We start from the raw sequence: 17118 nt of genomic DNA, 5'->3' as shown, positions 1-17118 counted from the left end.
ATTGCAATGCAAAAGATAGGCCAATTATGATACTAGATTGCAATGCAAAAGATAGGCCAATTATGATACTAGATTGCAATGCAAAAGATAGGCCAATTATAATACTAGATTGCAATGCAAAAGATAGGCCAATTATGATACTAGATTGCAATGCAAAAGATAGGCCAATTATGATACTAGATTGCAATGCAAAAGATAGGCCAATTATGATACTAGATTGCAATGCAAAAGATAGGCCAATTATGATACTAGATTGCAATGCAAAAGATAGGCCAATTATAATACTAGATTGCAATGCAAAAGATAGGCCAATTATGATACTAGATTGCAATGCAAAAGATAGGCCAATTATGCTCAGCATTTTAAAGATTTGCGTCTACTTAACAGAAATGTGGTCACATTAAAAAAAATACATTAAAAATAAATAGTTTTTGCCATTTCAATTCACTGTTCAGGGACTCTATTACTGTAGTATGCCAGTAGAGTAAACACAGGGGAAAGGCCTCTGTTTGGGTAATTGCATTCGACTGATCATCATTCTCAGGCATCATTATACCTGATTGTACAGTATAACTAAGATAGCTGTTCATCTTATAATAGGATTGTAATAACACAATGCTCTATTTACTAATATATTTTCCAATATAAATTCTTTAAGATATGTTATTATTGCCTTGAAGAGGTAGATCATTGGAGACTACAAACTCAATCAATATCATTGAAATTAGATCAGCATACGTCTACCATTCAATGAGATGCGACCACAGTATGAATTGTTGACTTTGCTATTCAAATTGTACTTATATTAGGTGTTAAGATATAGATATTACATTTTATAGCTAGAAGAAAAGAAAACAATTATTTATTATATATAGTGCAGTCATCATTTGACGTCAGTATTCTTTTAGGATACTAAAACAAGTGTCAAATGTACAGTATATATGACATATCTTTATTTCAATAAAACATAACAAATAGTATATAATAAAAATGGCAACCATTTAGGAAGGACAGTATACTGTAGTAGATGTTGCGAAAGATAATGAATAATAATTTAGATAGAGTGGAGTAATGTGAAAATATACAAAATAACAAAACAAGAAGAATGGAGTAAAAGATTTAAATGAAAAAGATCAAAATAGTATGAACACTGATTAGATACCGGATGATATGAATGCTAATTAAACAAGCAATGAAGGAAACTAAAAACAAAGTAAAAAGATCACCAGGAAGACCAAAATAAAACTGGATAAACCAATAAAACGATTTAAAAGGAAAAAATGTAGACTATAGTACAATAACAAACAATCCTGCCTAAAACAGAAAAATATGGAAACAAATCATGGAAAGCGTAATGTCTGAGTGACGAAAAACGTTTCATTAGAGAATCATTTAGTTGAACTTGGGCACTCATTTACAATAATTGTTTGAAAATATAAATATAAAAATGTGTGGATATTGATAATTTGACATTTAAAATATTGTAGTTCTTAGAAATATTGGAAACATATTGCATATTAATGTCATTTATTAATAATATAAATCATTAAACAGTATAGGCCCTACTATGTATAGGTTGTTGTTTTCATACTTAACGATTTATCCATATTCATCTATCCAGATTGTATAAATTATTTACAACTATAGTAACGATCTCGTACAAAATTAATACTCAGCTTTAAGCCAGTAACCAGGAAATATATCAATATAGATTTCTATATTGCTGTTTTTTGAAATGTTTGCAAATTGATATAATAAACACATTTTAAAAACAAGGAAAGAAAGAAGTAAGATAAGATAAAGTAATTTATATTTCATTTAGATTTTATGGATACAGTGAATTTTATATTGGATTATTTAAGTAAAATATTTTAATTAAACCACTTTAAAGTATTTAAAATGTGTATAAATATTATATAATAAATAAAAAGTGGTTTTTCAATTAATTATTATTATCTATCTATCATCTAAACAGGGTGGTTTTGCAAGATGTTACGAGCTTTGCGAGATGAGTACTGGCAAATTATACGCAGGCAAAATAGTTTCCAAAGCCAGGATTGCGAAACCAAGTCAATGGGAAAAGGTGAGAAAAATCAATTGTACATCTCCCAAATTGCTTATCTTCATTGCATTATATATAATAGTACAAGTTCACATTTCTGATTTAATATACTTAAATTGGATTGATGTGACTGTACTTTTTCTTTTATATTTCTGGACAATAACCTTTATGATATCAATTTTCTGTTTCATTCATATTATACTCTTAACAAAAGAATTTCAAAAATAATTTAAGCTTAGATTGTAGTAGTAATAGTAGTAGTACTGTAGGCATGATCGCTACAAACTAAATTGCTTTTCAACAAGCTATTATTTCATTGTTTTTGAATGTTGCTATCCTAATTAGACAATTTAATTTGCACTACTTTCTAATTAAAATAACTACATTTAAGACCACACACAATAATTAGACAAGATATTCTCCAATTTACACTAATTTGTTTTTCAAGCTTTTAAACAAGGCTTTGTTTGCTGTTTAAAATTGTAATTATGAGAAAAAAAAAACTTTTAGGAGCAATAAGGACCACATTGAATTGAAATGGAAAATCAAAAAGATATTATTTTAATTATCTGTATAACAATTTTAATTTGAAATTATATTTATTTTTGACAGCAAAATTTGTTTATAAATTAAATATTATTTTTATCTGAATACTATTAGTACTACAGTATATTCCATTTAATTAAATTCAAGTTAACATTTATTTCTTTCAAAACAAAGTACCAATAAAAAAAAATGGTAATATATTTCTTGAGTTTTGAAATAAAGATTAACATTAAATAAAGATACAAAAAAAAAGCTGGTACATAAAGTGTTTGACCTTAGAAAATTTACTTGAATTACTAATAAATTACAGGTGAAATATCATAGAAAGGATGCTGTAATATGAGAGTAAGTTTGTGATTGGTTTATTCAAGTTGGTCACTCATCTGTAGCCCAATCTAGTGGATCGTTAAAGCACCATTCATTAGTAGGATAAACAAACCTTCAAGTTTACTACAATAACTCAGCATGGGCCTAGTGATTTACTTGTAATGGATAGCACTATACTGCACGCTTTACCGAATTTTAAGTTCATTGTACCCAATACAAGATTTCTTATTACTTTTTTATTTGCTTATAATTAAGCAATAAATATGCTTCCAGAGGCGGATGTTTTCTTTATATGATCACAAAATGATAGTAAAACTTACATCATGAAAGTGATTTAGGCCTAGGCTACAGTCCACTTGAAAACACTTGATATAGGAAAATAAAGTCTGAAAAAATCTATTATCAAACACAAAATAATTTATAATTTTTCCTTTTGTATTAAGAAGTGTCAACTGAACTTCAAGTTTTAGAACAATGCAAAATATTAAATTAATTTATAAGTTGTATTTACTACAGTGTCTGTATAATTTACATACACAGTATACAATACCTTTATAGATGTATAGGAATGTAGAGGAATAGCAAAAGAACTGTCTTGTGGTGTGTGCCGAACCATTCCTGTATTGAACAAATTCTAAACCACCAGGTGATATACTGAATATTAATTAATTTGAAACATAACATTAACAATGAGAAAATCTATGAGATTCAAACACTGAACCTTCTGTTTGATTTTTTTTGTGAGGATCACACATAGAGAATTAAGAATTTAATTTTCCACAATATTTACCAAATACTATATATATAGTTTCATTTTAATTCCATTTCTTTATTCGAATTCAACTTAAAACAAAATAACATTAAAAAACAGTACAGGAATAAATTCAGGGTAGCACAAAAAAGTAACCAGTACAGTACAGATACAGTACGTGTTTCAAATAGTGTCAGCATAAACAGTGTAGTTTGATAGAGACAACAAGAATTAATATTGTACTGGTTAAAACCTCTAACACTATTTGAAACATTTGAATGTGCTTCTTTTGGCATTATTCCCAAGCCAGTCAAAATGATTACCAGCATACTATCAACAAACATGCCTGGGAGAGGTACATGTGAGTGTGTTTGATTGAGGCTTTTCTGTCAAATTTAGATTACTAGAATTATTATTAGAATACTGTAAGGATACAGTAATACAGTACAATATAAATAAAATTATACTGAGCAATTTTTATAAGTAACGTCCATTTGAGGGCCTAATCCAAATTTCCTTATTTGAGGATGAATAATGCAAAACTAAAGCTCTGTCTATACAGCACATAACAATATTTTGAAATGGACAAACTGTCAATGTTGATCACATTAGTTTATTTGGCAGAGGGCAAAGAATATCCACTAAATCCTGTTTATATCCCTATTCAATGACTTTAATAATTTTGACACATTTTGCTATCGTGAGAAAGATGAGACCACCTTTGATGGTGCAGTACTTCCACCTACACTTTGGTTGCAATTAAAAAGGTTGTAAACAACAAAGTGATTCAATAGAGATCTACTTCTTTTGTTGTTAGCTAAACTTTGTAGAGATTGTCAACTGGTGTTAAGCAACCACTAAGCTACTATAAGCTATTATGCTGATCTTACAGGCTATTGAATAGTTTGGCTATATTATCATAATAAAGCTACTTTCACATCGCCCCCAAATTGGTTTGACGCCCTGAGAAAAATATTGTGAGCTTTGAGCGTGCTTTTACATCAAGCACGAATTTGGTTATCCATTGTCAAACGAGGTCATTCATGCTCACTGCTGATTGGATAAAAGAAAAAAATTCGCTGCGAATTTGGAGTCCGAATCCGGTACAGATTCAAATTGTACGAATTTGGTGTGAACGATCCTATGCTTTACCACTGAACCCATTTTCCATCATAGTTTTCGCAGGACACTTCAACTTAATGTGATCGTGTTAACAGAGAGGATGCTTGATCAAAGAGGTCGAAAACCCCGGATTGAATCCAGGCGCTATTTGAAAGCAGCTTTAACGTATAGTAATTATTCGAGTGAAAGTTCATACCATGCTAATTTAATCTGCATACTTCTACTACTAGTTCTCATATGTACCTAGAAAATAAAACTACTTAGCATAGTTGACAATACAGCTTGATTTCTATTAGGATGAAATGCGGGGATACAGTATACCGTAGTATACAATGCAAACGGTTTGACCAATTACAAGCAACAGATATCCAAATTTTCATTAGTTTGGCGATTGGTCAAAGATTTGTTGCTACTATCTCATTTGAACCAACCTTATAAATTTATGGCAATACACAGTCACACAACCCTGTATGAACAAAGATTTAGAGATATGATGAATTTATGATTTAAGATAAAATTTATTTTTACAGAATACATATTTGTGTCAAAATTAAATCTAGTACCATAATTCATTAATAATTCCACAAAGATATTACATTCCGCCGCCTAAGATTTATGTAATACTTTGAGAAAAACACAACCACAAGGTATTAACGACATATTTTACTGCTGTATTATTGTCACGCAAAGTGTCTTCTGTTTACATTAATTCGTAATTCACCTACTGTACATAATATTTATGGCAAATTTGGATGGTAATTCAATACTTTGTTAATATTGTAAATATTTAAGATATTTTTAATATTTGTTTGTATTGGATAATTGATTTTATAAATATTGTATATATTTGGCAACTTATAATTTTTATTTTTTCTAGTGTGTTTGTTTATAGACCTGCTACTTTGAATTTCAATATAGTAGACATTCTAGTTTATTAACAATAAAGGTCAATCATCAAAAAAACGGTTTATTCATTATTTCTGGTTCTTTTAATTTATCACATATTTTTGGACTCAATCAGCATGTTTAAAAAAAAAGAATGGAAAAATAACAATTTCTTGACAAATGTATTTTCTTTTCTATAAACTGTATAAATGCTAAAACCACAAAAAAGATCATGAAACTGATCTTTGTTTGTAAACAAACAAACAAACTAACGAAACAATTTCAAGGAATACTGTTTTAATAGAAGCTAACTCTAGTCTAATATTAGTACAGTACAGCATTTTGATTTTTCGTTTACTGTATTCAAAACATTATGTTTACAGCTTCTCATAAAGAAAAAAATATACTTTAGTATATTCTGTTTTATTAGTAATGGTAATTTTAATTTTTGGTTTAAAAAAATAATTTATGATAAAATTATACACATTACAGAAACACTTTAATCTTGAGCTACATCTATACTATTTAGGTTATAGTAATTTTAGTTTTTGATTTTAGAATGTGTTAAAATTATGTACGTAATAAATTATGCATATTTTACAGAAATTTATTAATCATTCGGAGATATGTTATTTTAATAGTTTATTATTGGTAATACAATACTAACTATAGTTAAATATGAACTGGATAGAATACTAATAAACAAGTATTTTTATTTTAAGTTCGCAATTGATAACAAGAATAAATGCGCAGGGTTAAAATGTGTACTTTCAAAAATGCACTTTTGATGTTGCATTGAATAGAGTATTGAACATCAAGTGACCCACAATACTCCAACAATCTTCATGACAATATTTCTTATATATTCCCAATAAGTGTCACATTCATTTTTAAAAGGAAGGATTTACTAAATAAAATTACATTATGAAGATAAGCAAGTTACTATTCTCTCTCTCTAAGTTCAATTACATTTTCAGGAAGTCATATTCGTCGTTCTGTCATTAGCATATCAAGTTTATTACCGTATGCAATGTGTACAGTGACCATCATTTTTCCTTCACTACATGACTTGCACATCTAGGTCTATCGCATTTGTTGTTTAAAGTTCCATTGCCTCAGGCTGTTTGAATGTCATTAACATCTTAAAAACATCTCATTTGAATTGTGTTACTTTTAATGTCTGTTTTTTACACATTAATTGAAATCTGATTATTATTATTATTAGTGTCATTTTATCCATCATACAGTACTATAAATTTAGATTTTTTTATTGCATACAAATTAAATATCATAAAAAAGCCATTTTAAAATGTTTTTCATAGTAGTGAAATGTTGCCAAAATATCTATTAAGCCATTTTAGTGTCATAAAGTAGTTTTTCACTTAGACCAAAAATTAGATAAGAAAACAACTTTCAGTTTTTACCTGATAAAACCGTAATTTAGAGAAAAAAAAGTCAACCAGATTTTATGAATAAATATACAGTATATGTGTTTTGGTTTTTTTGAATTTTTGTTCATAAAAAAAAAATAGAAAATACATAATGGACTATTTTTATTCTTTATTTTATCTCTATTTTTCATATTTTGGGAAATAACAATACATCTTTTTCCCTCAATCATTGAGCATTAAGAAATTCAATGAACACACCCTGCTGAACATTTTTGTGATGTTCATAACATGTAAGCTGTCCATCCAACACAGTCTTCTCATCACAATCTACACTTCCCAAGGGAATAAAGCTTTTTCCAGTCGGATTATCAACATATTTACACCTTTGTAATTGCTACGATTAGATGGCGCCGTAAAGATGGCATTCTTATTTACATATTCCAATTCGACAGCCAGTTTGACGGTTAACGAGTCAATTTTAATCTGCTTATATGCGTCTAATATTGTTTATTGAATAAATTCTATTAATAATCTACTTGGTTCTATTGTATTGTACAATAATTATTATTATAAGCATTTATTATAAACTGTACAATGAAATTTTTAAATCAGATTGGCACAATGGCATGAGTAGCAATAAAGAGATATCTGAGTAAAGCTCTGTGTACACCATCAAACTAGTTTAACAAATGGACCCCAATGGAAATAAGCCGGAATGATATTTACCGGCTTTTTTGGGTTATCCATGGAAGACTACCGTATGTTTTAATTGTTCTTGTTTACCAATTGTAATGTATATTTGTGTACTTCCGAATAAATTCAAATCAAATCAAATAAAAAAGTGTTATGTGCCTAAATATGGTAGTAATATGCTCAAATATAGTAGTGATATGACATCATCATATCCATACTGTATATGGGCACATCAAATGTTTATGTCATATAATGTTTGATAGTGTAGACAGATCTTCACAGCCATGTATTTTGCTTATGATGTATTGTAATGTGTTGCTAGCCGAATAAATAAACAAAATTAATTGAAGTTGAATATTATGATTTTGTTAATGTTATCCCAAGTGGATATTGTATTTGTAAATTGTACAATAATTTCTGTCACATGTGTCGTGTGTATATATTTTTATTGGCAATTAATGTAAATATTGGCAAGCATCATACAGAAATAAAATATTAATTCTAGATAGTACAATATATTATCAATATATTTGTTTTCAGATGCAACGTGAAATTCATATCCACTCACAACTTGACCATAGGAATGTTGTCGGTTTTCATAAACACTTTGAAGACGATGAAAATGTTTATGTCATTCTGGAATTATGCAATAAAAAGGTACAGTACTTAAGATTGAAAATATTCAGTTGTTTTTATTGGTAAATCGCACATCCAATTTAATTTTTCAATTTTAGTTTCATATTATAAGATATCAGGATTAAAACCAACTACTACAGTACTGATATCACAAGGACATGACATATTACATAATCTATATATAAATTTACGTAAGGGCAAAATTCGGTAAATCGCGCCTTACTTTTAGAATTCTTACTCGATGGTATGTAAAGTTGGTTCGTACTTTCGGTACTGATTTTAACCACCTGATGTAACCCTGTTTACTAATTAAATTAAGTTAGATAATTAGTTATTGACGATTAAAACGAATTTAGGTTCAAAGATTTGCCCCAAATAGGGGTGTTTTCCGATACACTGTCTAATCGATGTCCATCTTGAAAAATACCCGCCACAAAAATGCGAGGAGGCTTCGCATTTTTCTATCTCCTCCTACGATAATTGTTTTTAATAGCTGAAAACCGGTTGAACAGTTCGAGTACAGCATCATAATGTTGAAGACAGGCCGATTTTCTTTAAAAAATACTATTTTGATACATTTAATATACGTTTTTACAAATGTATTGATTTGTGATGAATGGAACATTCCAAATTATTTGGTTTAACCATACAGGTATAGATTTAGATTTATGGGCCTCCTTGGAGAATAAACATAAATAGTATTGCAATGCTGTACAATACTGTTAAGGTATTAACCACTTTTGATCGCAATTTGAATCGCAAATGTCTTACTGTGAGTGTTGGTACTGTTAGATGTAATATAAAAATATATACAAATAAACTTTATTACTGTGAGTGTGGGTAGGCCCTACTGTTAGATTATAAACATATAATATACAAATAACCATTCCAAATTATTTGGTTTAACCATAGAGGTATAGATTTAGATTTATGGGCCCCCTTGGAGAATAAACATAAATAGTATTGCAATGCTGTACAATACTGTTAAGGTATTAACCACTTTTGATCGCAATTTGAATCGCAAATTTCTTACTGTGAGTGTTGGTACTGTTAGATGTAATATAAAAATATATACAAACTAGAGGGTACTCCGAGAGTACAAACCTCCGCCTACTGTAAAATTCCTCTACATAAAATGCCCCCTGAATATTTTTTTTAAACATTTTTTTTTTATTATAGTTCTAAGTGTAAATATGTTAACTGCACACTACAAAGTTGTGGATGACAGTGTGGTGTAATGGTTATGTATCCAGCCTCTCACAGTTGAGGTCGCTGGTTCAAGCCCCACTGAGGGTTTTTTTTTTTAATTATTTTTTTATTTTTTATTTTTTTTTTTTGGTGGACCTTGATCTTTGACCCAGACCCTTCAAAATGTAACCACAATTATATGATGTGTCATTGATCATTGTGGCTAAGTTTGGTGAGAATCGGATCAAAACTGTGGTCTCTAGACAGTAAAATAGTTTTTTGTTAGTTGTGACCTTGACCTATGACCTTTCCCCCTCAAATTCGAACTCGTCCGAGCTTTTTGGGCATAGATCATTGTGTCCAAATTTGGTTAGAATGGGATAAAAACTGTGGCCTCCAGGCTGTTCACAGACACACACACAAACACACAAACACACACACAAACACACACACAAACATACAGGGGTGAAAACATAACCTACTTGGCGGAGGTAATAAACTTTATTACTGTGAGTGTGGGTAGGCCCTACTGTTAGATTATAAACATATAATATACAAATAAATAAACGTTATTATTACTGACAGTTGCTTCTCAACGTTTGTATTAATTAATAATTTAAAAATATATAAACGTCGTAGTGGTGTATCGTTACATGTACTTTACTATTTCAATCGACTATGACAGTGAGAGTTTTAACAAAGTACCGTATTAAATCGTAAATGTTTTACTGTATTTAGTGGTATATTATTTATAGGCCTATAAAACATTAAAAACAATATTTCGTTACTGAGTGGATAAGAATATATTTTAAAATGTTTCCTCTTTGTACCTATCTTCTTCCCCCATCCCTCAACCCTTAATGTTACATACAAAACACAAATTGGGTTTGTTTAAATGAGTCCAAATAAAAAAATTTGTTTCTCTCTCGGAAGTAATTCCCAGGGTGCTAATTTTGGTTGACTACATAAATCATTGTGTATATTTATTCGTTTCTGTAAACGACAATGTATTATAGTCCTGCGGTACGTACATTTGAAATCTCCATCTTTTTCTCGCTGGAAATACTGTGTATTCGAGAACCATCTGTGGGCACGACCTAGATGGTACGCGAGCGAAGCGAGCGTGCCATCTAGTAATTCCAAGTTTAACTGTGTTCGACCATGCACACCTTATCAGAACCAGTTAGATAAACCCGGGCTGTAGCCACCAGTACGGTTGGTAAGGTTTCAACTTGACCCGCTTTTTCACAGAGGCCATTGACAACCCAGTGGCTTGAACAGAGATTGTTCCCTTTTCTGGCGAAAACCGCACCACTTTATTTCTTGTGGCTACATCACTGTAAACATCAACTGTGCTCATAGAAAATAATACATTATGTGGACAGTTGACTTTCTCCAAGTATATCGTTGCAAACTACTGAATATATTTTCTTAGTAGTTCAATGTGAAACTATAGGTAAGGGTTATTATTGGTAATAACAAACAATACAATTTGTTTTTATTAATAATTTAAATTACAATACAATTATTATTTATGGAAAAAATGTTAATAATTCATGCATTATAACTAATATGAATAAATAACATAGTATAAAACTGACTCCAAATAACGAAAAGCAAGCCATGATTCAACGTTTCAATATTTATTTGATCATCATCAGAAATAAATAATTCCAAAGTCAGACAGTTATCATTCCTGATGAAGATCAAATAAAGACTATCGAAACGTTGAAGCATGGCTTGCCTCTTGTTATTTGGAGTCAGTTTTATACTATGTTACTTAAACATAATCAGTGCATCTATTGGTTTTAATATAAATAAACATGTATTTGTTTTATGAAATCAGTTTGTTATATAATATTTCTTTTATACATTGTTTATTTTTTACAATTTTTCTTCTTACAGTCTCTACTGCACATGTTAAAGCTGCGTAAAACATTAACCGAGTCAGAGGTGCGATATTTTATGAAGCAAGTTATTGAGGGTCTGCGCTATATGCACAGTTGTAGCGTTATTCACCGTGATCTTAAACTAGGAAACATGTTTTTGACGGATAATATGGAAGTAAAAATAGGAGATTTTGGCCTGGCTGCAAAATTAGAATTTAATGGTGATAGGAAACGGTAAGTAAATTTAATGTTAAGGTTTTTTACAGATGCTATTGTTACCAAATTCCTTTCTTTTACCTTCTATACTGTATATTCAGAGAGACCAAGAAGAGAGCTACAACTACAATATAAAATTGTATTAAACGCCTATCAGATAATAATAATAATATCCTGGATTTCTATAGCACCTAATGTTGTGAAACCTCTAAGCGCTGAACATTATTACCCCAGTCATTTTTTCCTGATCAAGTGGGAGCATTCTCAACACACAACCGTCATCAATACCAATTTCTTAAATATATTCTTTACATCACAATGATACTGTACATAAAATACGTAATGATTAAATAAATTGTTATACCCATCCGATTACTTCTACATATTTTATTCTTTCAACTAGAATAAATTAAACCTTTAAAGCTATATTTTAATTTTTCACAATATTGTTCATGGGTCATATTTTCTAACACAAGCTATGAGTGTGACATAGCAATAAATAATTAAAATTTTATTATGCAATCTCTATGGTGATTGATGTAATAGACATTGTAAATATTAAATGAATCAATCCATAACATTTAAAATATATTTATTATTTACTTCAATTTTTTTTTTTTTTTATATATAGGACGATGTGTGGAACACCAAACTATATAGCTCCTGAGGTACTGGGAAAGATTGGTCACAGTTTTGAGGCAGATGTCTGGGCTTTAGGCTGTGTGTTGTAAGTTTAGAAGGAACTTATGTTAGTTAGTAGTTAGTACAAGTGTTTCTATATCTGTGTAAATGTTCTTTAGGACTGTAGTTTTATGAGCCATTAATTGTCTTGAGGACGTATAAAACTGTATATGTATTTGTATGTACTATTAGTGGTAGATGTAAATGTGATAAAAATACACCCATGAAAATAATTAATAGATAACTTCAGATAACTAAGACAATAACTTTGATACTATCAAACTTTATGTGACAAAAAAATGTGATGTGTCCATATATGGACACCATGATATCATATCTCTAACATATTTGAGCAAAAAACACTTTTTTGTTTTTTTTTTGTCAAACTAGTTTAATAGTGTAGACAGAGATTTATAGTCCATACCAATGGACCTAGAACAAATAAATAATAAATAAATTGCAACAGAATTTTTATATTGAGATCGAAAGGAGTTTTACTTTTAATTCATTTACAATGCATACTGTACATGATCTTTTTCAGTTACACGATGCTTGTAGGTAGGCCGCCGTTTGAAACCACCAGTCTAAAAGAAACATACACACGGATCAAACACAATAAGTACACATTCCCCGACACGCTTTCATATGACTCCAAGGATATCATCGCTTTACTGCTGACCTCTGAACCTGAAGACCGACCGTCATTAGAAGAAATTCTTCTTCACGACTTCTTTGTGAGTGGATACACACCTGAGGTGCTGTCACCAACAGTGTTTTCGACCGCGCCTCATTTTCCTACCACCAAGGTTCTGATGAGTGATAGTTCCGGTGAAATTGTGCGCAACGAGTTCTGTAGGTTGCGACGAGAAAGTACAATGAAACATGACAATATGGAAGCTGCCATGACTGAAATGAGGGCAGCACGTGAAAAAAATAGCCACCTGGTAAGAATAGTTTGCGCATTTGGTACACTTGTTTATAGTACTGTATTTATTCGAATAAAAATCAAAATGCTTAATAAAATGTAGATCATATATAATATGAATATTGTGTGGCTATTCCAAATGATGTTGTATGGGAGCGTTTATTCGAGGGAGGCGTTTATTCAAAGCATGACATTTATTCGAATAAATACGGTTTGATATTTTATGATTTGAATTTCTTATGTACTGTTACTAGTGCTCATAAAGTAGCTCCAGAGAGACTACTATGAAATCTAAACCTCTAATCAACTTTCACCAACTTGGAAGCTGATATTGTTATTATTTTGAAGAATTCAATAAGAATAATTATGAAAAGTGCCTATCCATTAGTTTTTGTTTTTTTTTGATGGATTGAATACTCACAAGAGATAATAATATTTACAATGAATATTCTGAATTCTGAGGATCCCTAATGGTTTTTTCATTTAACTAACTTAACATCTTATCTTTGTAGGTGTCTGGTACCAGCACTACTCCAAGGTTACGTCCCAAACTTCACGTAACAATTCCTACAAACAGGTCTGTCAGCATGGATGCAGTCCGTGAAAAATCTAGTGAGAATCTACCTTCATTATCTTCAATTTTCACCCAAGATTAATAGTCATCCTCACCACTATAAACCACACCATTATTGTCCTATAACAGCAGAACCCTCTATTCAGAAAACTTCTGTTAAGAGGGACACTTTCGCAAAAACGAACGGGAATATGTTTTAACACTACAGCCAACACATATTTTGGGTGATGGAACAACTATAAACCGTAGGTCCAGTGTACACAGTTATAACCCATGTGCACTTTAAAGGACCCAGTTCATCATTCGAGACGAGTAGGTGTTACCCTGGTAAACTGGTTCACAAAATAGCCCCTGTATCAATTGGAGTACTAATCACTGATAGGACAGTGATTAGTTTACTATTGGTAATCCTTGGCGACTTAAAAATTAAAAATGTTCAGGGCACCCCTGTTAAAGGAACACTTTGTTTGGTCCTCAATGTGTCCCCTAATAGAGGTTATACTGTATTTAAAATGCAACTAATTAGTTTTTAACTTTATGGTTAATTAGTTATATTTAATTGCTATATCCTTTTTAGTATTGAATGTTGTTCTCATTTATGACTTTAGGTAGTTCACCTGTTCCCGAGACTAACTACTCCATTTCTATTGTTGAAGTTAGTGAGATGCTTCGGACCTGTCTACGCCATATGCCAACTGGTTAGTCTGTTACACATTGTACAGGAAAATCTGAGAAGATATTCTACTTTAAAAATTTAGTCAATCAACTATACTGAAATTGATTCTGAAACTTCAACTATTACATAATTGAAATGTCTGTATCGATGACATTTCTTTATGAGTTTCAATCAAAGAAAAAGTTGAAGTTCAACTGAGTTTATAGTAGTGTTCCCTTAAAATTGTTAGGAATTTTACATGGAAAAATAAAAGTGACATCTGTCAGTCCATAAAACTGGTCTACTAATTAAAATTTACAAATAATGAATGTTTAAGAGTTGAATTAGGAGTAAACTGTTCTATTTAATGAGACAGAGCTGAGTAGTATTTTAACAAATACAAATCGTGTTTGGTTTATAACAAAATACTTTTATTAAATAAATTAGTCCGTTGCCACTACCATGAATCATTTTTACTGTTATTATTGTTTTTGTGATATATATATATATTTATGTTTATTTTTGTCACCATTTTTTGGAAATAAGTGTTTCATGATTAAGTGAAAATTTTTTTTAAAGGCTAGGCCGGTTTTTTCAAGCCAACAGCCTCACAAAATTTTCAAAATTATTATAAAATCTGAACATACAATAGAACCATCTAGCATCGCCATTAAATATCAGTTTCCTATTTATTAGAACTAACAGCGACCCATGATACAAAATTAACCATTCAAATGGCAAGGTACAGTTGTGTAGGTAACTCTGATTATGATCGTATATTTAACTAAACTTTTTTTATTTTGATGAAACAGAAGAGTACTTGCACACACCTAGGTATAAGGCTATTGGTGATGAGGTGCTATGGGTGCCAAAATGGGTTGACTACTCAAACAAGTATGGCTTCGGTCACCAACTTTCAGATAAGAGTGTTGGCGTTATATTCAATGATAAGTCAAGAATATGTTTTCATCCTGATCGCATGTAAGTACAGTTAACTTTGAAATTTGCGTCCACATTGTTTCTCAAATAAGGTTTGATTAACCCTAGTCTTCAGTACAAGCTTGGTGGTCGAGGTATGAATGCCAGGCTGGTAATCTGCAGGCCACTAGTTCTAGTGCCTCCCATGAATTAATTGCACATCAGAGTAGGGCAAAACATTTGACTGACTCTGATTAAATAGTACTTATTAGGTTAAGTAAAGCCCTTTTCTTTGTTTTTTTAGTTCAGTGCAATATTTATCAAACGATCACAGAGTACACACGTTCAAGATGTCAGCTATTCCTCCACGTCTATCCAAGAAAGTCACGCTACTCGACTACTTCTCCACATACATGGATGAACACCTAGTAAAGGTAAAGTTTATTAATAACGACAATTAGTGAACGTAGCGGACCTTGCAGCATTAACAAATGGTTGTTAAGTTTTACTATTTGATCTACTGTACAGGGTGAGTTGGGAGAGAAAGAGAGTGAGAAAGGGGGTTGGCTTGTATACCAATATTTAATATACAATTAACATGAAATTAGTGATTTGATAACTTGTATAACCTTTGACAACTTATTTTAAACGAACATAGTTTCTTAATTAATTTGCTTAATCTTTTTACAAAAGTTTTGGCTTTTATCTCATGCATAATTGTTGAAAAATCATGATACATATTTTCTTTGCCATAATGTTTGCAAAATAATGTTTATTTCTGAATGAATAACACCCTGAATGATAATTAATTGTATTATTTAAATGAAACAAAACCCTTTACATTATTTGAATCATATAACTAACCACGCAAGTATTAATTTGTATTCGTTTCCATTCACCCCTTTTTTGCATCATGGAAGGGTCCAGAGACTGGCATTACAGTAATGACACCACAGGATGCAAAGGTCTATACCATTTTGTTGGGGGTTGCATGTTCATATGTGTATTGCATGAAATGCTTGTTTCTTTATTATTGCTTATGTGTATTATGCATGGTATTCACTTATTCACTTATGGCAAAATTTAGACAATTGCTTTAATTTTGCTTTCAATTTTGTTCTTAATTTATTAAAATATATATTTATGCATACCACCATCATAAAAGAAAATACACATATTTATTTTATCAAAATTCACACACATTAGCAGAAAACTTTATTTTTATTTATTTTTTATTTCAACAATATTTTACGAGGGTGGTCCATCCAGCCGAAGCTAATCATTAGGGTCCTTCACAAAAGATGTTATGGTGTGCTCGCCTTGCCTCAGCACTATATAAGGCCCTGCCACAGCCTTTTGGGGTCATTTACATCACATCATCAGATGCATTTTACATGTTACCGCCTCATGATGTGTGGTAGAACTGGGCACAGAATGGTATTATATAAATCTTCTTGCGATATGATACATATACATTTTCTCATATATAAGGTCTCAAATTCTTTATTTTTTAACATTAAAAACACATTCAGGATACTGTATTAGTTACTGACATATTAGGCATTTCACGGTCTCTGGTATTGGGGGAGTTGACTGTTATTAGGCTAACAAAACACTGTTGGCCTATTCAACAATTTCAATACATGTATTTTGCTTATT

At 30.7% G+C, this 17118-nt stretch overlaps 1 protein-coding gene across 2 annotated transcripts in view; it reads left to right on the top strand.

Annotated features, from left to right (window-relative positions):
* Nucleotides 1-17118, top strand: part of LOC140051938 (serine/threonine-protein kinase PLK2-like) — a 31401-nt gene that overhangs the window by 11418 nt on the left and 2865 nt on the right. The window contains exons 3-12 of one of the 2 annotated variants that reach the window (XM_072097289.1): nt 1976-2083; nt 8318-8434; nt 11507-11724; nt 12338-12433; nt 12929-13331; nt 13825-13924; nt 14495-14584; nt 15354-15522; nt 15764-15893; nt 16380-16424. In XM_072097289.1, the coding sequence (XP_071953390.1) occupies nt 1976-2083; nt 8318-8434; nt 11507-11724; nt 12338-12433; nt 12929-13331; nt 13825-13924; nt 14495-14584; nt 15354-15522; nt 15764-15893; nt 16380-16424 (1476 nt within the window). The remainder of the gene's footprint in view (nt 1-1975; nt 2084-8317; nt 8435-11506; nt 11725-12337; nt 12434-12928; nt 13332-13824; nt 13925-14494; nt 14585-15353; nt 15523-15763; nt 15894-16379; nt 16425-17118) is intronic. The other variant, XM_072097290.1, reaches the window with a different exon arrangement.

The sequence above is a fragment of the Antedon mediterranea genome, chromosome 6 (genome assembly GCF_964355755.1).
Source record: "Antedon mediterranea chromosome 6, ecAntMedi1.1, whole genome shotgun sequence".
In the NCBI taxonomy this organism is placed as follows: Eukaryota; Metazoa; Echinodermata; class Crinoidea; order Comatulida; family Antedonidae; genus Antedon; species Antedon mediterranea.
Note: the sequence above shows the minus strand (reverse complement) of the source record. Positions and strands in the feature narration are given on the sequence as shown.